The 21,259-nt window shown below is 31.5% G+C and overlaps 1 protein-coding gene across 4 annotated transcripts in view; it reads right to left on the bottom strand.

Annotated features, from left to right (window-relative positions):
- Positions 1 to 21,259, bottom strand: part of TrpA1 (Transient receptor potential cation channel A1) — a 48,878-nt gene that overhangs the window by 2,363 nt on the left and 25,256 nt on the right. The window contains exons 6-22 of one of the 4 annotated variants that reach the window (XM_076408707.1): positions 18,163 to 18,358; positions 17,264 to 17,493; positions 16,536 to 16,603; positions 13,810 to 14,036; positions 8,886 to 9,008; positions 6,232 to 6,410; positions 6,062 to 6,173; positions 4,992 to 5,159; positions 4,756 to 4,925; positions 4,555 to 4,699; positions 2,898 to 2,993; positions 2,622 to 2,843; positions 2,364 to 2,561; positions 1,315 to 1,542; positions 987 to 1,265; positions 777 to 936; positions 647 to 688 (exon numbers count right to left, since the gene is read on the bottom strand). In XM_076408707.1, the coding sequence (XP_076264822.1) occupies positions 647 to 688; positions 777 to 936; positions 987 to 1,265; positions 1,315 to 1,542; positions 2,364 to 2,561; positions 2,622 to 2,843; positions 2,898 to 2,993; positions 4,555 to 4,699; positions 4,756 to 4,925; positions 4,992 to 5,159; positions 6,062 to 6,173; positions 6,232 to 6,410; positions 8,886 to 9,008; positions 13,810 to 14,036; positions 16,536 to 16,603; positions 17,264 to 17,493; positions 18,163 to 18,358 (2,843 nt within the window). The remainder of the gene's footprint in view (positions 1 to 646; positions 689 to 776; positions 937 to 986; positions 1,266 to 1,314; positions 1,543 to 2,363; positions 2,562 to 2,621; positions 2,844 to 2,897; positions 2,994 to 4,554; positions 4,700 to 4,755; positions 4,926 to 4,991; positions 5,160 to 6,061; positions 6,174 to 6,231; positions 6,411 to 8,885; positions 9,009 to 13,809; positions 14,037 to 16,535; positions 16,604 to 17,263; positions 17,494 to 18,162; positions 18,359 to 21,259) is intronic. The other 3 variants (XM_076408708.1, XM_076408709.1, XM_076408710.1) reach the window with 3 other exon arrangements.

Here is a 21,259-nt window from a genome sequence, read left to right as displayed (position 1 = left end):
TTCAACTAACCAATGAAATTCAACGAAATGACGTTCTCAGCGCCTTCCTGCTGACACCACGCAAAACAATTCTGAAATTATTTGTCTTGAGTTAACACTTTGTATATTATTTTATGATTTCAACTTCATTTTTAGTAAATGTTTACTTAATCGAAATTAGAATACGATTAGAAATTATCGTTAACACATAGGCATCATTTTTGATACATGTCATTATTTTTCACTGGATTTTCACGTTATTACGTATAAAGTATGAATAGTGGTAAAATATGAAACGAGAAATCATTTTCAATATTAAGCACATTATATATTCTGATTGATTTATTTAACTCTTATAAGTCACAAAATATATTTACGAGTTCATAAATATTTGATAACCAATAAAGTTGCCAACCCTTTGTGACACTCAAACTGTGACTAACAATCAATGTGACTCAAACATGACACATATTTTCTCACCATATAAACCTTCCCCGGGCTTATAAAAGTAATAAAATTATGAAATTATGATCATTATCATTATATTTAAAAGTAAACTATAATGCGACATATAAAACCAGTTCAGAAACTTTCAGAATAAAAAATTAAAACAAAAACGTATTATCAATAACAGCGAATAAATGAAATAAATATAAAAAAAGCCTACCAAAGTGATTCCAGTTTCGCATGCAAAACTTTTCGACCATACCTACAAGGAACACTAGTCTAAATCTACTGTCATGCTGAGGGAATGTCACAAACTCGAAATCGATCGTATCTACGTCGGTCCTACTTACTTTCATCTGAGAAAGGACTCCCAAACCATTTTTTAAAGATGAAGTCAACGAAACCTTTCTTGTGCTTTGTCTCATTGGGGTATTCAATGAGCTCTAATTTATCTACTTTCTCCATCCAGCTTTTCGGTAGTTTTCTTTCTAGTTCCGTGTGCAGGACAACCTAAGAAAGAACCAGTATAGCAGCGGACAAGCGGAAACAAAAACACGTACTTGCATGGCGAGTCTCTTTAGTTGAGCGTTTCTTCTAACGCTTTCTATATCACCAACAGCCAGACCGATCAGGAGATTCATCAATAAGATCGGCATCAAAACCATAAACAGTGACAAAATCAGAAACGCTGGAATAGGGAATGGCAGAAAGGTGTTATCTTCTTTGTTGCTCAAATAGTAAGGTTTAACGTAAGTTCCTAGAAAATCAATTTCGCCAAGCATCATTGAGAAGGTTCGTATTAACGACATGGGTATTGATTTGAATGATAGATGGTCCCCCTAAAAATATGTCTTATAGAAATTAACAAGCAACTTTTTACTGTTTTACCCTTGAAAGTAAGATATAAAATGCTAATCCAAACGCGATGATTAAAATTGAGAACACCATCAGGACTTTTATGAGTGTTTGTAAGATTTCCAGAAACATCACTACATATATTCCTACTTGGTCAAATCTTTGCAGCAGCAGTAACAAATTAAACCAACTGAGAAATACAACCAGCGAAGCGAAAGAGAATTGGATTTCATAAATTGATCCACCAAATATGGGTAATACCTAAAACAGAAACATAATTATTTGCATCATAATAATAAATATAGTATATGGTATAAAATTCATAAAATAATATTGAAATTTCAGATTTTAAGAAAACTTTTGATCCTTTTTTAAACTGATATTAAGCTGAAAAAAAGTGGTAGTAAGTTTTATGGTATATAAGGAATGTTAATAGTAATTAATATAATTTTTTATTTTACTTTTTTATTAAATTAATTCATTTTGAGCATTTGCGTTTTAATTTAAAAAGTAACAGGTCAATTAAAAAGTCCTCGGATCGGCTGATTCATAGATGGCGCTACTAGAATTAAATCCATATGTTTTTTAGTTAGCCCTAACCCTGAAAAGATGCATGAATAAATTTAACAGCTCTCGGATCATTAGTTTGTGAATTATAGCATTTTGAATGAAGGAACTTTTGTTATTGTGAATGAAATGGATAAAAGGGAATTTTGCTTGTTGATAAAATATTGCTTTTTGAAGGGAAAAAAATGCAGTTGAAGCAAAAACTTGGCTTGATGCCGAGTTTCCGGATACTGTCTCAGGAAAATGAATCATCAAGGATTGGTATGTTAAGTTTAGATGTGGTGGACGCCCAAAAGAGGTTGTTATCGACGAAAATATTTATAAAATCCACAAAATGCCTGAATGTGAAATGCCTTCCTAATAAAATATTTTCTACATGTGTCTGTAATGGTAATTTAAACAATGCCGTATTTCTATCAAGGAAATGGTACTCTCAGCGCCTTCATGCTAAGACCAAGCAAAACAATTCTGTTCATGCATTTATATATTTACCATGGAGATTTTATGCTACATACCATTACTATTGTTGCTCCATACAGCAGCCATGTTACTAAATTGATCGGGTTAAAGAAATACATAAACTTTTGCTGTATGACTTGGGCAAATTCTCTTACTGCATTGACTACGATATACACCAGAATAGCCATAGCACAAATGTACATCGAAGAGCTTATCTGAACATTGAGAATTTCTGATTTTCTTTCGGCGAATTGCTAGAAAAATATGGAATGTTGATTAGGATGAAGCCAATCAGGGTTTCTGTTAATTATTACCGCGTATTTGGTAGCATTCGCATAATTTATGTAGCTGAAGTTCAAAGCAACCTCATGTTCCATGAGCTGAGAAGAGAAACAAGTAATTGAACCTAGGAAGGTGCAGTAAAAGAGCAGATTGGCCAGGTGGACGTATTTTCCGTACGAGTTCCATTTCATTTGCAGGTATTTTTGGCTTAATGGATGAGCTAATAATTCTACACGGCCGTGGGTCACCATTGCCTGAAAATGGGTAATTATAATTTTATAGATTATTAAAAATAATGCTTGACATACATTTAAAGCGGGTAATGGTGTTGGTTTACCACCAGCTTTTTCTTCGACGTCTTCCGCATGCCTTCTGCACTGCAGGCAATTGAAATTGTATTTTATCTGGAAAAGAAATATGCAGTTGTAGAATATATATTTGTATAAAAAATAATCTATATGTTATTCTGCACATCAAAAATTTTAACTCCCTTTTCGATGAAAATGGAGGCACAAATCAAGCAACCTGCAATAGCATTAGCATAGCATTTAGCATTAGTTCATGAATTTATTGGAATATTGCAGGTAATAAATACGTTAATTTGTGCATCAAGGGTTAAAATGAATAGTGCGTAGAATATTAATAGTTATAAAATGGTTTCATAGCATTTTAATTGGGACACGTGGAATACATAAATGAAAGCCATAGAAGAGAAACTAAAAATGAGCTATGTGCAAGGACGAGACCGAATAGTCAAATAAATAAGCAAAGAGCAATTCAAATTTATTTAAAAAATTAGGTAAAGAAATTATTCTGTTAATCAGCCTAGTGTATTTATTTTTCTTGTTATATATATTTTAGGTAAGAAATTAATGAATACATAAATGAAGTAACGAAAATATGTAGGATTTAAAATGAAACTAACTGCATAATTTGCATAGACGGAACACATAGAACAAATAGAAAAAAATATGAATTATTAACAGCACATTCGTAATCATTTTAAAGTATTGTCAAATATTATGGTGTTTAATGACTAATGCAATAAGATATGTGACTATATGAGATCTTATTTTTTGAACCTTGAATGAGTTCGATTATTTACTTTATAGACCTAAGTTTTGGAAAATCAATAGCTAAGTAAACTCATCGTAAATACATTGACTCATCGTACATACTTTAATACACATTTCCAAATTATAAAAAACAAATTACCTAATTGTATTCGTTATTGCTTCAATACATGTGTTAAAATCAAATATCAATCAACAAAATTGTTTTATTCATATATTCTCTGTTTAAATATACAAACATGCATTGCTTCATTTATTATTCCATATATGAATAAAGCTTATGAAAATAATCTTCCTTATGATATTTTATGTTAGTAAGTAATTAACACTTTAATTTTTAATACTTGATTATTGAAAGTTAATGGAAATTAGATTTAATTAAATACAAACTAGAAAATTTTAGTGAGTGTTAGTTCTTGAGATAGTCTGCATATAGTTTAATATGTTTAAATAAACAAACATTTATTATTTTAATTAATGTTATATATCAAATACATTTCTGATCTTGTATTGAAAATATTCAAACTTCATACTCATACATTTCATACATTTAACTAATATTTTGAATAATTTAGCGTACATCTGACAACCAGATGGTGACTGGCTGTCAGATGTATGAAACATTCTTGAAATCAATAGTGGTAAGAGATTTTAACTCTTACCTCTAAATTATTATGGCTGTATAATTAACTGTAGCTTTTAGATTTACTATAATGTTGAAATAAATTATATTTCATAATATTTTTGTTTAATTATTTTAATTAGATTAGATTTTTTTTGTATGATTAATTTAAAATATCTACTATCTACTATCTATTTCCTATAAAATCTACTAAAAAGGTCTGAAATTATTTGAAATTAGAAGAGCGTAATAGTAACGACAATTCCTTACCGAGAACAATTTTGAATCTTTTTTGCAATTAGCTTTTATAATAGATTTATCCTGCACAGCTTCAAATACTCTTGGCATGGAGGCTATCAGAGCTAATGAAACACAGGGATATTTGCAAGATTTCATCACCATCACCTCCTCGGCTCTGAAATTGAAATAATTCCATATCAAACATATTTTTAATTGTTTCTCGATACTTACCTATCTTCGTGGGTTACCATTGCCAGCGTTGCCTCCAGATACTTATAATAGATCGCATAATCGATGGCACTCATTTCCATTTGGTTGTACAACAGTTTACACTTCATAGAAAGCAGCAGAACGATAGCGTTCGGTTTATTTTCCATCGTAGCCAAATGGAGAGCCGTGTTCTACGAGAGTACATGCATAAGGCAATAAAAATAAGTGTCTGCAGCTCGGTTAGTTCAGTAATTTACCCCGTCTTTATCCGTTTGATCTAATAAATGGGAATGTACGGATAGCAACAGTTCGATTGTTTGCGTATAACCGTTCATTGCGGCTAAATGCAATGGATTCCTACCGTTGTGGTCTCGGTGAAGTAGGGCCCCTCTATTTAAAAGCAACTGTACGACTCTGGTATGACCCTAAAATTACAGCAGGATATTGTTATTATCATTATTTATCTGTCGCTTTAGATGATATTATTATATAGATAGTACAGATAAACATGTATAGGCGTAAATAAAATATATAGTCTATTCAAAACAACAGTAAATTCACGTCATCACGACCTCGAATTTAGTAGCAATTTGCAAATTCGTTTTAAAATCAAACAATATTTTCCTTCTTACTTTATTCTATCAGCCACAACAGACCTCCAACTTCATCTAAACAAGATTGAATTGTGCTGTTAATTATAGAAATACCATATTTCCAGTTTGGATTTCGAAATTACCACTCGAAAATCGACCAAGTGCACAGAGTAACAGCAATTGCTGAAAAGATATTCAAATTAAAGAAATATTGCCCTGTAATATTCCTGAACATCTCACAAGCTCTTGACCGGATTTGGCATTTGGTATTAATATACAAAATGAGCAAATTGCTACGGCCGAATTACTGTCGACCGCTAAAGCTGAAGAAAATTTAGAATCTCGCATGAAGGAATATTCTTAACACTCAAACCTATTTCGGCTGGAGTTCCACAGGGTGGTGTCTTGGGAACACCCCTGTATCCGCCATATACTGCTGATATCCCAACAATAAAAGAAACAGTACTTAGAACAGTTGCTGACGACACAGTTATCATGGCAAAATATATAACTCTGTCTAGAACTGCAGGAAAAGTAAAAGTAGTAATCAACAAGATCTACAATGGAAACAATTGGAATAAATATAACAAATAATTTACCATGATCACTATTAATGAAAGGTTATGATTTTCCTCATAAACAACAATACTTATTAAGCAACCGGTAAATGTGATCAATATCATGTCAATATTCATTATGAAGTTTAGTATGTAATAATTTAGCTTGAGTCTTACCTGTTGGGACGCGATATGCAGCGGAGTCATTCCTTCTCCATCACTCTCGTTGATGATAAAGTTCCCCTTTTCCGAATCCAGGAGCTGCTTAACGGTATTGTAGCGTCCATACCTAATAACACACGTTCAATAACCCGTTCATATTATCTCAATATAACAAATGTGCTTACCGAGCAGCAAAATGTAAGGGACTCTCGTTATTATTGTTTTTCAAGTTTATACAAGCTCCCAGTTTTATTAGGTTTTCTAAACTTCGGATGTGCCCTTCCCTACTGGCGTAGTGTAGAGGTGAACAGCCGGTCATGTCCTTTTCGTTCAGGAGCTGTAGGAGACTATCTTCTGATTTCGCCTGGAATTTAATCGATGAAAATTTAAAAACTATTCTTGACTTTGTTCATTTTATTTGGAATGCATTCACTGCCGACTATAAATGAGGACAATTTCCGGCATAAAATTATTATATGTTCACCATTTTATCGTAGAATCATTTTAATAATAATAATAAAGTTTTTATCATGCCCAAAATGTTTTAACATTTTTTCAAAGCTTTTGGTAGGTGGAATATTAGTTCCCTGATGAAAAACAACAAGACAAAGTTGAAAGCAATAAGCTATTTATTTTAGGTATTATTGTTTTATCAAATAAGCCTGGTATATTTATTGTCTTTCAATGTGTATTTTAGGTAAGAAACATGGACTAAAAGATTAATATTATATTACATGAATGAACAAAAAGAGATACTCTTTGTGGGTTATTTGAGTAAAAACCTTTATTTGAAATTCTTTTTAAAATCATATTCGTCTGTGTTGTTTTCGTTGGATACCATAAACTCATTAAACTGTTTCCATGAAAACATTTTGAACAAATCGAATTCAACAGGCCTTAAAATTATTTAAATGATTTGGAAAAGTATTGTATCCAAAGCATGAAATAAAAGTCGTAAAAGCTTTTGAAATATAATAAACGAGAACTAGTTTAAATCTGGAAACCTTCTAGAAACATATAATAAATTAAGGTAAAGTATATTAAGGTAAAGTACAAACGAATTTTTATTTATAGATAAAATTTGTGATTAAGGAGAAACAAACAATAATTATTAGGAGTTAAGGTTACTTTGTATAAATATTTACAAATTTTATAAAACTACTTATATATCAAAGTATATATTGTTTTGGGTGACATTTTTTGTATAATATACTGCCAATAAAATGAACAAAATTTACTTTTATTTTAGTCTTATTTTACTCTCATTTTTACTATAATTGTTATTACTAATATTATTATACTTTAAATTACTTGGTACTCATATTGGCACTACCTGACAAACCCGCAGGACAAGATCGATTTTACAGGCCTATTTCTCTGCTACCTGCGATATCAAAGTTACTTGAAAAACTGCTGTTAATTATTGAAATACCATATTTCCAGTTTGGATTTCGAAATTACCACTCGAAAATCGACCAAGTGCACAGAGTAACAGCAATTGCTGAAAAGCTATTCAAAGTATCGTCCGTGTTGGTTTCGTTGGATACCATAAACTCATTAAACTGTTTCCATGAAAACATTTTGGACAAATCGAATTCAACAGGCCTCAAAATTATTTAAATGATTTGGAAAAGTATTGTACCAAAGTATGAAATAAAAGTCGTAAATCTTTTGAAATATAATAAACGAGAACTAGTTTAAATCTGGAAACCTTCTAGAAACATAATTAACGGACTACATATAATAAATTAAGGTAAAGTATATTAAGGTAAAGTACAAACAAATTTTTATTTATAGATAAAATTTGTGATTAAGGAGAAACAAACAATAATTATTAGGAGTTAAGGTTACTTTGTATAAATATTTACAAATTTTATAAAACTACTTATATATCAAAGTATATATTGTTTTGGGTGACATTTTTTGTATTATGCGTTAATTATTAATATACTGCCAATAAAATGAACAAAATTTACTTTTATTTTAGTCTTATTTTACTCTCATTTTTACTATAATTGTTATTACTAATATTATTATACTTTAAATTACTTGGTACTTATTGGCACTACCTGACAAACCCGCAGGACAAGATCGATTTTACAGGCCTATTTCTCTGCTACCTGCGATATCAAAGTTACTTGAAAAACTGCTTTTAATTATAGAAATACCATATTTCCAGTTTGGATTTCGAAATTACCACTCGAAAATCGACCAAGTGCACAGAGTAACAGCAATTGCTGAAAAGCTATTCAAAGTATCGTCCGTGTTGGTTTCGTTGGATACCATAAACTCATTAAACTGTTTCCATGAAAACATTTTGAACAAATCGAATTTAACAGGCCTTAAAATTATTTAAAGGATTTGGAAAAGTATTGTATCCAAAGTATGAAATAAAAGTCGTAAAAGCTTTTGAAATGTAATAAACGAGAACTAGTTTAAATCTGGAAACCTTCTAGAAACATAAGTGCAAGGTATAATTAATATTAACGTTAATTAATTTTTTTCAGTTATATAACTTATTTCGATTAGTCGGCGACAATACGACACCATATATCGAGTCAAATTAAGCGTTACATAACCTTTATCCTATATCAGAAACAACAGGGTCGTGCGAAATTCCATCTTTGCGTAACGCCTAATCAATTATTTCTTGATAATTATTACGTTTTATCGACGAGTCGTTAAGTTAATTATATCTGTTACTTCGTGATCGAAATTACATGCTGCGTGTTGCAGCGCGCAACTAAAATATCGTATTCCTTTGTCGCCTATTTCTGTCCGCGAATCAGCAATGTATTTCATAAATATATGAAGCGACTAATTAGGTGTGGAGTTTTACCTTACATACTTCAGCAGCAAATTGTTCTAATCGTCCACCATTCATTACGACTAGATGCAAGACGTTCCTCTTGTTGATGTCTTTTATGTTTATGTCCGCCCCAAGTCGTATCAAGGTATGAACCTGTCAAAAAAATATTATTAATCTTCTACATATTAATCGGCTTAGCGAGAATGTTGCCTTTTTGAGGAGGATCTGAAATTTTGTACGGTTAAAGCTTAAGTCGAGGAAGAATTTCTAGGCTTGAAATTTTTGGGTACAAATATATAAATTCAAATCAAAAAGCATACATAGAATATATATATATATATATATATATATATATATATATATATATATATATATATATATATATATATATATATATATATATATATATATATATATATATATATTGTGTGTGTGTGTGTGTGTTATATATATACATATATATATATATATATATATATATATATATATATATATATATATATATATATATATATATTGTTATTCATAAAATTACAACAGAAGAAATCATGAAAATATTGCCCACTCTTGAAAACTAAAATGTGTCCAAATTGGGTGTTGGCAAAATTACATTGAAGGTAAATGTGATTATACTACATGAAAAGTTTTTGTTACCTTTTAAGAAGTTGCTTATAAAGTGCCATCAATTAAAAACATAATTATTTTGAAGGGGTTTATTTACTTGAAGTTTACCATAATACGAGCATAGTAGTACTTTTAATATATATCATACATTTTAATATTTTGTCGCTGTTCTTTAAAGTATTACTTTTTGGTATGTTCTCTCCATTCTGAGTTATACCATGCAATTTAACGGTTCTAATGATCCGTTCCACACTTTTCACAATAACATTGAAAAAATAATTATAACTTGTCTCAATACATTTTTGCGTTGAACAAGAAGGTAAAATATAAACAGACACAGACTTTTAGCTGTGCTGCTGGAAGGAACAAAGGCTGAGGAAACAAAAAGATAGAAAATTTAATACATATTATTTAAATTGATAGCACAAAAGAAATATGAAATAGGGAAAAAGCGCTATAGACAATTTTGATAGTATTTACCAGATATCTTATGTACTCAATTAGATTGCAGCCTTTCTTGTATTTACCTTTAATTATTTTTTATTTATATATTTATATTTCATTATTTTATATTTATACTCATTATTTACTTATATTTTAGCTTTATGATATTTTATAATATTTATATTCATTTAGAATTGTATTTGAATAAATTATTTTTAAAAATTACATTTGGGTTTAATTTCAAATTTAATTGATCAGTAGAATGTGAAGTCAAGGTTGGTCACGCGATGTGTGTGAAGTACTCGACCAATGAAATGCTTTCCTGTTAAAATATCTTATTTACAGGTGCCTGTAATGGTAATTTACTTATTACTCTATGATGTTACCGTAGAATTGACAATTACTGTCTACAGTTGTCATGAAAATCTCATAAATATACACAAGCCGAAGTCAAAAAAATATTTCAAAAAAATTCCTAGAACCTTATCACTGCAACCTATCGGGTTCAACTGTCGATTCACAGAATCCACAAAAATACGTACAAAAGTTAATTAACCGTTTTAAAACTAGCTTAAATAACTTGCTTTAAAAGTCTTTAATCTGTTATTGTTTAATTTTTCTCCACTGTGGCCTGGACCTACGTGGTTTCAAAAGAACGGTCTTTGGCATTAAGCCAGACGAGTGGCTAATCCACTTAGAGACTGTCCCAGAAGACATCTATCCTTACCCAGACTGTTTAGTGACGTGCTAAACTTACGTGGGCTACTTTTGGTTATGGATTATAACCATTACAAGAACAAATTTCTTCTATTCCTCTTAGGAGATTTGAATTTCCTTTATACAGTTATTATTAGTTATTAATAGAATAGTTAGTTAAATACTTTTTATTAGTTTTAGTTTGCAAATCGTCAACAAGATTTTTCTAATCAGTCACGAATCCGAAGAACTTCTTTGAGAGTTTCTTTTGAAATGTATTCGAGCACAATCAGGTTCAATTCTTGCAATGTCGTGAATTTATATAACGTGGAGGATTTAAAACAAAACTTTTAATTTTGTTGAAAGCTAAATTTAATTTAACATAGTGGAAAGGGTTGGCGACTTGTTGGAATTATTGTACGGACAATACTGCCTTTAAAATCCTGTTCTAATATGAATGAAACTCCTATAACGTCACGTTTAAATGAATCGTTGATTTCGTTAGCAAATAATTAATACAAAAACAATCAATAATTTATACCGTAAAGATATCCTTGTTAAAACCAATTTACCAAAAAAAACCAATTTACTGGTTGAAAATGTTTCCATTTTGTAGCTGCTCAAAGTTATATTTCTACCATCAGATTGAATCAGATTAGACCCAGCAAGCTACTGGGAAAGGTTACGGCGTATTCAGAGCTTCTCTTGTGTAGAGCAAGCAAACTAAAGTCAGATAAAAGAACTGCAGTTCACAGGTAAATTAGCAACTAGCTGATAAAAGAAACAGAGTTAACATTACATTACACTAGTTACCATTCGATGTTGAAGTTTCCATTCGATCCCACAACTGACCATGATAATATTTTAACAATTGTATATTACATAAACACTTATCTACTCTACTATACCTTATAAGAACTATGAGTATGAACCATCAAATAAAAATTATCATAACTATACCCATATAATTCTACTACAGTTTACTTCCATAAAATGTTAAGTAACAATTAAAAAAAAACAAAACAAATCACAGACGTAACATATTCTATTTTTACTCATATTCCTAAAGTTTTTTTTGACGATATTGCGTATATATTTCTAAATAAGAATACTAGATATTAGTAATTATTTTTGGTTGATTTTCTAATTACTATTAATAAAGTAATAGTATGAATACCACAAATTTTAGATAATTAAATGATATTTCCCACGGCGAATTTACATTGTTCCGACATTTCCTAAATTAGATATTTTATTATTCTGGTCATGACAAGATTGATTAACAGGATTGCTGTTTCAAATTTACGATTATACCTATTTCCCTACTATTAGGACATCAATAGTTCTTTTATAAAATTCGCATTGTTCGCATTTTACGTTCCGTAAAATTAAATGTAATAACTAGAGATACACTTCGTTTAATTAAATCGTTTTGTCCGTTGCGCAACAGGTTCCCCTTTCAGACATCTTTAGGAATTCATTTACTATTAATTTTAGAGAAATAGGGGGCCTTTGGTGCTCGAACCAAAATCAGTTTTGGTATCCGTATTCATTTATGTTAGAATACGAGCGAGTTTCTATTCAGTATGGATTTTAATCACGACATTTAAGAAAATTATGACAAATGACTCTAAACAATATTATAGTGGATTTTCTTCAAAAAAGTTATTAAGTCAATGTCTGAAAAAGATTTTTCCAGAAAGTAAGTAAAGCCGAATTTATTTGTTTCGAACGTTATAAAAAAATTCGTAAGGTTTATGTTTCACCAGATTGCGCAATCTTGATTTATTCATAAAATTATTATTTAGGAGTTAGTTTTTCGTATAGATTACTAAGCTGATACAATCTTTAAATAGCTGGGTTGGTGGTGCAGTGGTAAAGGTAACAGGACGGTCCTCCTCCTGTTTGTGATTGTTTAATATTTGTGATTGTCCTAAGCAGGTGTGTAAAATCCGACAAGGAAAATGATCCCAGTCACGCCAATGACCAAGCTGGGTAAGACCGGATGTCTTCTGGAATAATTTCTATGTTGGTCACTCGCCAGTCGGTAGGTGTAATGCCGAGGACCGTGGTTCGGAGTCCACATTAAATAGTAGGTTCAGTCCAGATAAACTCATAGGTAAAAGTTTAAAATGTGTAAAAAAAACTTACTTAAAAATATTACAACACACCAATCTATCCAAAAAACTGTTTATTAAATAATTCGAAAGCAAGAGGTCTTCCAAAAGGTCTCTTTTGAACACCAATAAATATAAAAGTACCAAGTACAGTTTAATTATATATTTATTATATTTATTAGTATAAAATACCAGTATTACCAATTAGGGTTTATCTAGTTTACACTTACTGCTTAACGTGTACTTCGAACCACGGCCCAGGAAGTAATCTCAATAGACATCCGGTCTTACCCAGCCTGTTTATTGGCATTGCTGGAATGATTTTCCTTGTATGATTTTGCATTTCTGTACGAATATACATTTACAATCATGACTCAGACGGATTCTAACCCGCGACTAAACCAACAGTAAGATGATCGTTCTATTGCCTTATTGATCTTCACTGTGTCAACCAAGACGGTTTTTTCGAAAATTGACATTTATGACTGTGATGCTTAGTTATATTTTATACGCTCGCTGTTCATCGAGTTGTCTTAACTATAAAAACTATGAAATCTTATCTATTAATTTACTATTATCTATTAAATTAAACATATTTGCAGTACAGTCTGCGAGGAAATTTGATCGTTTCAATTTAAAGATATTCTTTTCCTGGTGATAAAATTACAAGAATCAAAAAACTGTTGTTTTATGAATGGACGCTGCTAGTTACCTGATGAATGTAGTGCAGCAAGTTACGTTATCAATTTTTTTCTTACTTATCCATTTAACTAATATAGCATGACTGTCTAGATAATAATCAGATCATTAAGTAGATATTTGACATTAATTCATTTGACCGATCATCGTTTGGTTTAAACGTGCCACCATCGACTGTCCAAGCCTCCTCTCCAGGTAACACCACTGCCATTCGTTTTATCTATTTTGTAATTTCACCTTTTTCATACAACGTGAATAAATAACGGTCACATAATGTAAACAACACTGTTTCATTTCGTTTTTACCTCCGTCACCGAGCCATATAACAAAACCCTAACTACTGTTTCTAATAAAGTGTCTAAAGATATACGTACCGTCTTCCAACCACCTCGCGAAGCGGCTAACAAAAGGGGCGACCTTTTCTCTTTGTCCATGGGGTTGCAATCAGCACCTTCACTAATTAAATACTCCACAATTTCCGGATGATCGAACATGGCGGCGCAATGTAGAGGTGTCATCTTTTGTACGTCGCAGGAAGCCAAACAAGCCATCTTTTCTTCTGGCTGCATTTGAAACATGATTTTCACGATGTCTATGGCTCCTGCAATATAATTATGTCGTTTGATTCGAGACTAAGAGTTATGAAATAGTTTTACGAAAGGTGAAAAGTCCCAAGTCTATCTAACCATAAATATTTGTTATGAAATATAATAATAATTAAGTAACCAAAGTAATCGAAACCTGAATTACATCATTGTAAAATGTCATACAATATGTAATTGACTTGATATACAAATGAGAAAAACTTTCATCAAATTATTTCATTCTGTTTTCAGTAAAATGAATAAAAGATAATTTCGCGTATTTTTCAATTTTTAATTATTTAATGTAGCATGAAGATTCATCTGTAACATTGGTTAATTTAGAAGTGATTGGCGAGATTTAAGAAATTTATAAAGAGTTAAGTGTTGTTGAAGAAAAACTACGACTTTCTCAGTATTAATCTGCAAAAAATAAGGTACCTAGCATTCAATGATTTATAGGAAGAGGAACACTATATTAATAATATATTAATTTGTAAAGTATTTTTTAAACGTTTTTAAGTCTTCTTTTTACCAACGAGGGTTTATCTGGACTGGACCTACTGTTTAACGTGGGCTCCGAACTACGGTCCTCGGCGTTAAGCCTACCGACTGGCCAGTGACCAACATAGAAATTATCCCAGAAGCTATCCGGTCTCACCCAGCCTGATTACTAGCGTGACTAGGATCATTTTCTTCTTTTCTAGGACAATCACAAATATTAAATAATCACAAATATAAATTCACGACCATGTCCCAGCAGGCTTCGAAACCGCGACTATCGCAACAGTAAGTGAACCGTCCTGTCCCGTGAAATATATTTCCTCATATTTAAAATAATTTAAGTAAATTGTAATTGAAGAAATACGTAAGATTAATACTGATGCCGTCATTCTAGACAACATGTAGTCAAAAGCTTCAAAAACTCCAAACAGGATTAAGACAAAGCGGAAGTTTCAATCTAACTCTATCTGTAATATTAATAGATGAAATAATAAAGTAATATCAAACACATAAAATCGAACTACATCATAGATCAATTCAAAAGTCTCTGGCCTGACACATAGATGACGCTACTAGAATTTAATCCACATGTTTTGTAGTTAGCCCTAACCCTCAAAAGATGGTGAAATAAGCACCGAAGACGGTGAACGTACTGGACGCCCAAAAGAGGTTGTTAGCGACGAAAACATAAAAAAAATCCACAAAATGATTTTGAATGACCATAAAATTGAAATTGAATGAAATAGGAGATACTCTAAAGATATTAACTGAATGTGTACATCATATCATTCACGAATATTTGGGTATGAGAAAGCTCTGTGCAAAGAAGTTGATACGCGAACTCACTTTTGACCAAAAGCAACCACGAGTTGATAATTCGGAGCAGTGTTTGAAGAAGATCAAACGTAATAAATCCGAGTTTTTGCGTCTATATATGGCAATGGATGAAACATGATCCCATCATTTCACTCCGAAGTCCAATCGAGTGGACTGCACACGATGAATCCGCTCCAAAGCGTGGGAAACGTAACAGTCGGCTGGCAAAGTTACGGCATCTGTATTTTAGGATGTGCATGGAATAATTTTCATTGACTACCTTGAAATAGGAAGGACCATTAACAGCGATTATCACATAGCGTTATTGGACCGTTTGGAAGACAAAAAGGTTGAAAAAAGCTGCTTCACCAAGACAATGCACCGTTTCACAAGTCAGTGAAAACAATAGCAAGAATCTATGAATTAGGCTTGGAATTACTTGCTCATCCACCGTATACTCCAGCGACTATTTCCTGTTCTCAGATCTCAAAAGAATGCCCGCTGGGAAGAAATTTTCGTCGAATGAAGAGGTGATCGCCGAAACTGAGACCTACTGTGAAGCAAATGACAAATCGTACTACAAAAATGGTATCGAAGAGTTGGAATCACCCTAAGGGAATTATGTGGAATAAAAAAAACTAATGTTGCCAAAAAATGTGTGTTACTGTGGTAGGCCGGGGACTTTTCACTGCTAGAACACCTACAGTTAATCTTAATCAGATGAAATATGACACTAAGAGGATTATGGATTCATGATGAATAAAAGCAAAATGAAAATCATTTTAATTGAGGAGCTAGAAGTAATAAATATCTAAATTGAGTATTAAGACTGATCTCAGTAAAGAGTGAAAGTAACGGATATCAGGAAAGCTCTTCAGCATGGAAATGAAAGTCGGTATTGGAAAACAATGAATTTGTAGATCGATATAAATTACAAATTCATCAATAAAAATAAAATTTCGAGCAAAATTTAACAGGAAGTGAACACATTAATTCCCCAACATTCGGTAGGCACTGACAGAATATCAGGAGTTAATTTTTAATAACCGTCAATAAGTGCCATAAGTTTTAATTAGGCATCCTTTCAAGTTCTTGTCAAGAAATGGACGTTTCCGAAGTAATCTTATGGATTTTTAATCACAGATGTCATCTGTAGGTCAGGAAGGGGACTTTCCAACCGATATGTTAAATTAATGTACCTTGAGCGCAGGCTAGATGCACTGGTGTCGATAAATCGTATTGTTGAGTGGATATCTTTGCTCCCGATCTGAAAAATAAAGGAAAAAGATGCGTGTTTTAAAAACTACACTTTAAGTAACTTTATCGGTTATTAATCTTCTTTAAGCGTTGTCGCACGTGTTATTGGAAAAGAGAAAAATCAATTGAAAGGTCATTCATCAAGTGTCATCATACATTATTTCTGCAAACGACTTCGTGTGTTCTTAAACTGATAGCTGACATGTTCCGAAAGCTTTATCAAGTATATAAAATAGTTACTTACTTAATAGGTAGAAATGTAAACTAAGAAGGTAAATTATTAAATATCTTATGTATTCAGATATATAATTTTTTTTCAGGCATTTATTAGAAGGAAAAAATTAGTACGGTGTATATTAATCAAACTATTTTCCATCATTTTTTAAACTGATTTCGTTAGGTTAGGTTATTTTACAGTTATTACTTTAATAGTTCATATTTTATACACATCCTTAAACAAAATACTACACAGCAGCAGTTTTTTAAATATCAGTTATTTGTTGTGTTTTGCTGAAACATTATAATTTTATTCTTCTTTCAGCCCAAAGTTCTTATTAAAACCTAATCACGTTTCTTTAAAAGTTGCACTGATATTTTAATAAATATTCCAATAATATCTGTACTCACCATATCAAAGTTATATCTTCAATAATTAATGAAACTTTTTTACCTGATACAGAGTTGTACTGCTTTCATATCTCCGCCATGAACAGCTGAATGTAACGGTACATTGCCTTCAGCGTCGTAGAAAGAGATCATCTCGGTTCTGGAGCAACCTAAAGACTCACCCCATTGAAGGAAAACCTCCATGGTTTTGGATGAGGCGTTCTTAGCTGCTTCGTGGATCGGATAGTATCCGTTATTACAAGGTTTTCGTGGACTGGCACCAAAATCAGAGATCTACAATACAACATTTTATATTAAATTATTTATTAAGTTCGTTACGTAGGTAGTGAATTTTGAAAAATAAAATAGCAGTAACTTTTAGGGATATATAGTCTTTTAAAACTTTATTTCATTTACATCATTCCAAATTACTTCACTAGAAGGCGATATCTTAAATATTGACTTTTGTGGCAGTATAGTTGTTAGAGGATTCATAAAAGATAATGTCCCAGACGGTGACCCACACAATGTACCATACACAAAGGCAGCAATATTATTCCGTATACCATTTTGGATTTTCTCACAGACAACTTGAAATAATTAAAGTTTAAAAGAAGTAAAGTTTTAAGTTAAGAAGTTTACAAGCCAACCCTAACATTCGAGAGCGAATTGTGGGAATGACCAAGAAGGGAGTGAGATACAAGAAGTAAAAATGAAATATCCTTATTGAGTTAGGGTGTAACAAAGACATACAGGATGATAAGTTAAGATATAAGAAAATATATCAATATTAAATCAGTGAAACATAGTGACATTAGTTCATGTAGGGCAGAAGACAGGTAAGGATAATCTTGAAAGCTGGAACAGAGATGAGAAAAGCTAATAAAGATGCATGTATCAGGAAATATTGTACAGAGGAAACACTAGAGAGAAAAAAATGGGCGGAAATTGTTGAATACTTACCAAAATTCGTGCGCAAGCCTCGTTATCATATATGGCGGCTATGTGAAGTGCTGTACGGCCATGTTCACCACCTTGTTGAATATCGATTTTGTCTTTGTGCTTGGCCATGGCCTCTAAGACACTGACCTTGCTGAGTTCAGTAGCCAAATGGACAGGTGCCTGATGTTTCTCATTGAGTATGTCTGTCTTTACACCGCTGCAAGAAAAATCATAAATTTAACTCAATAAGAGATAAGAATGGTATTTTATCTCAACTATTGCATTATTTTGGCTAACAAAAAATTGATAGCATTGTTATCTCAATAATGTAGTTCACTAATGGAATAATATGGTTAGATATAAGTTTATTAAATAATAAGAGTTTGATTAAAACAAACTTAGGTATTAACATACTCGGTTGTTCCAAAATATTTGTTATTTGATAAGAAAAACACGATTTTATGATTGGAGCCCATTTTTAAGTATATTGCAAATGCAAATTTTTGTTTAATGTTACTTCACGACCTCCAACAGACTCCCAAGTATAAAGGATTATGCTTAAAATTATTTTACTGTTTCTTCATAACATTTTTCAGGAAGTGGCTCACTATCTCGAACATATCTAAAAATAACTATCAGTTGAAGTTTTTGTTGTTTCGTCCGCCATGATCGCCAAAAATGAATTATTAATGTCCTAAATTATTTGTTAATGACAAACTTTAAGCATATACTCTAACAGATTGTTCTAGATTTCTTTGGAGGAGGCTTTTAAATACTGAAGCATTCTTTTAAGTTTTAAAGCACTTGGAGATATTATATGTTTCGTTAATTTTTCCCTATATATACTCAATAAAATAGTGGAATTTTAGGGATTTTCAGGTTTTGTCTTATAACTCCGGTTTTAATAAATATTCTTTGATGAAAATATCGACACCAATGTAGAATTTCATACTTATTAATGTCGTAATAGTATTCTGCTGTTATATTTTGTATGTCGATTGTATTGATATAAATCGATTTTTGCTATTTAAAAACCAATAACTCTTTGGTGTCAAAGTGTTGAAACAAATGATTTTATCATGTTTTTTGTTATAATAGGACAATTTTAAAGTACTTGGAGATATAATGTTTCGTCAATTTTTCCCTATATATACTCAAGACAATAGTTGAATTTAGGCATTTTCAGCTTTTATCTTATAAGTCCGGTTTTAATAAAGATACCTTGATGAAAATATGGACACTAATGTAGAATTTCATACTTATTAATGTCGTAATAGTATTCTGGTGTTATATTTTGTATATTGATTGTATTGATATACATTTTTGCTATTTTCTTCAAATAACTTATTTTAGCCAATATTTAAAAACCAATAACTTTTTGATGCCAAAGTGTTGAAACAAATAATTCTATCATATTTTTCGTTATAATAGGACAATTTTAAAGTATTTGGAGGTATTAAATGTTTCGTCCATTTTGCCATATATATCTACAAACGGGCCATACGGCGCTGAAATCAAATGCAGCGAATTCTCCATTTAAATATCGGCCTAGTTTATGACCGTTTGATCGGTAGCGCTACGCGGGTGTTTGTACGTGTCGCCCACATAAATAATAGAGATTGCGTTAGCGTTAATCGGTAGCCTACCGATGCTAGATTATTCCACTGGTCCACGTTACTTCTGTGGCTCGCATTTCATTTCAGTTTATTATCATTTATTACAACAAGAATTCGCCAATGCTGTTGTTTCTTAGTAAGTAATAGAAACATTTTAGTATTTTTGTGAGATTACATAATTATTTTTGGGAGGTTCTTTAGTTTTCTTTTGGAAGCTCTGCAGCACTTCAGCGGTTATGCACCAGTCGTCGCTTGTGAAATTTGTTTTGTCGACTGTTGGCAATCTGTCCTAGAACAATAAGTCACTGTGTTGTCCAATACCTTATCTGTTTTATTTATGATTATGAATGAGTTTCCGAGTTTCCAGCTCTTGGCGTACCTTCCATCTCTCTAATTAATCTGTTCCTGAGACATATTTCTTGCTTTACTGCTCGTCTATTGAGGTCTAGTTACGAGTACATATATTTGTTGCTTATGCTTTGGAGAATATTAAAATTCCTTAGTTCTTTCTTCTGAAACCTTTCTAAAATAATTCGATGTTGCTGTTTCTTACTATACCATCATTTTGATCGCATTACTTAAGTTAAATAGTTTACGTTTGGTTCAGATCTGATTCTATCAAGTTAATCTCCAACCCTAGTCAAGAGTTTTTTTTATGAATGTGTAAGTTACATGAATGGACTTGGTTTAGTTCGCTTTTATTCTCCATTTTTTAAACCACTTCTCTATTAATTGATGGTACTTAAGTTGGACTGATGCAGTTTTTGGTTTAGAATGTTGTGGCAGCACAGCACTGTGGTGTGGTCAGTATAGGTCGCAGTTGTTGTTTCTTCATTAGTTGGAAAGTCTACAGTGCAAATCATGTACAAAGCCGGCCACAGTATAGTGCCCTGAGAGATTTGATTATAATATGATCTTCTGGGATCCAGTTTAGTAACTGGGAATATGCAGCACAGCGTAAGTTTCTAATAGAAAATGATGATTTTCAGTGGCTTTTTCGTTTTAATAAAATAATAAAACTAATACGTGACGCAAAAGTACTATTTCAGCCACAAAACTTGACATTCTGAAAAAAAAACCTTTAACGCTGTCATTCTGGCCGAAAAAAACTTACTGACAATTACAAATACAATAAGAAAATAATTATCCAAACGGTTATAGCTGTTGTGAACTAATGGGATTATGAAGATAGAAGATAAAATTGTATAGACACAGTTATAACTTCGTTGCGGTTTATTCTATGAAATAAAATCTGTTTTATTTCTGATTATATTTATCATTTTACATTGAAAGCTTTCAATATAATGAACTGCAAGCATAATAACCAGCTCTATTTACGATTTGAATTCATATTTATATAAATATGAAACCGAAAGGAATAAAAACAAGATACGGTTATTCTTCTACGGTCTCTTTTCTCTTTTCTTTTGCTGGTTTTGCTATTTCCAGGTATATTTTGGCAATAATTTCTGTATATCTCCAAATTATTAAAAGATCTTCTA

The sequence above is a fragment of the Rhynchophorus ferrugineus genome, unplaced genomic scaffold (genome assembly GCF_030347505.1).
Source record: "Rhynchophorus ferrugineus isolate W39M unplaced genomic scaffold, kcgeb_rfMv2 rfM6, whole genome shotgun sequence".
NCBI lineage: Eukaryota > Metazoa > Arthropoda > Insecta > Coleoptera > Curculionidae > Rhynchophorus > Rhynchophorus ferrugineus.
This window is presented reverse-complemented; position numbering and strand designations above follow the sequence as displayed.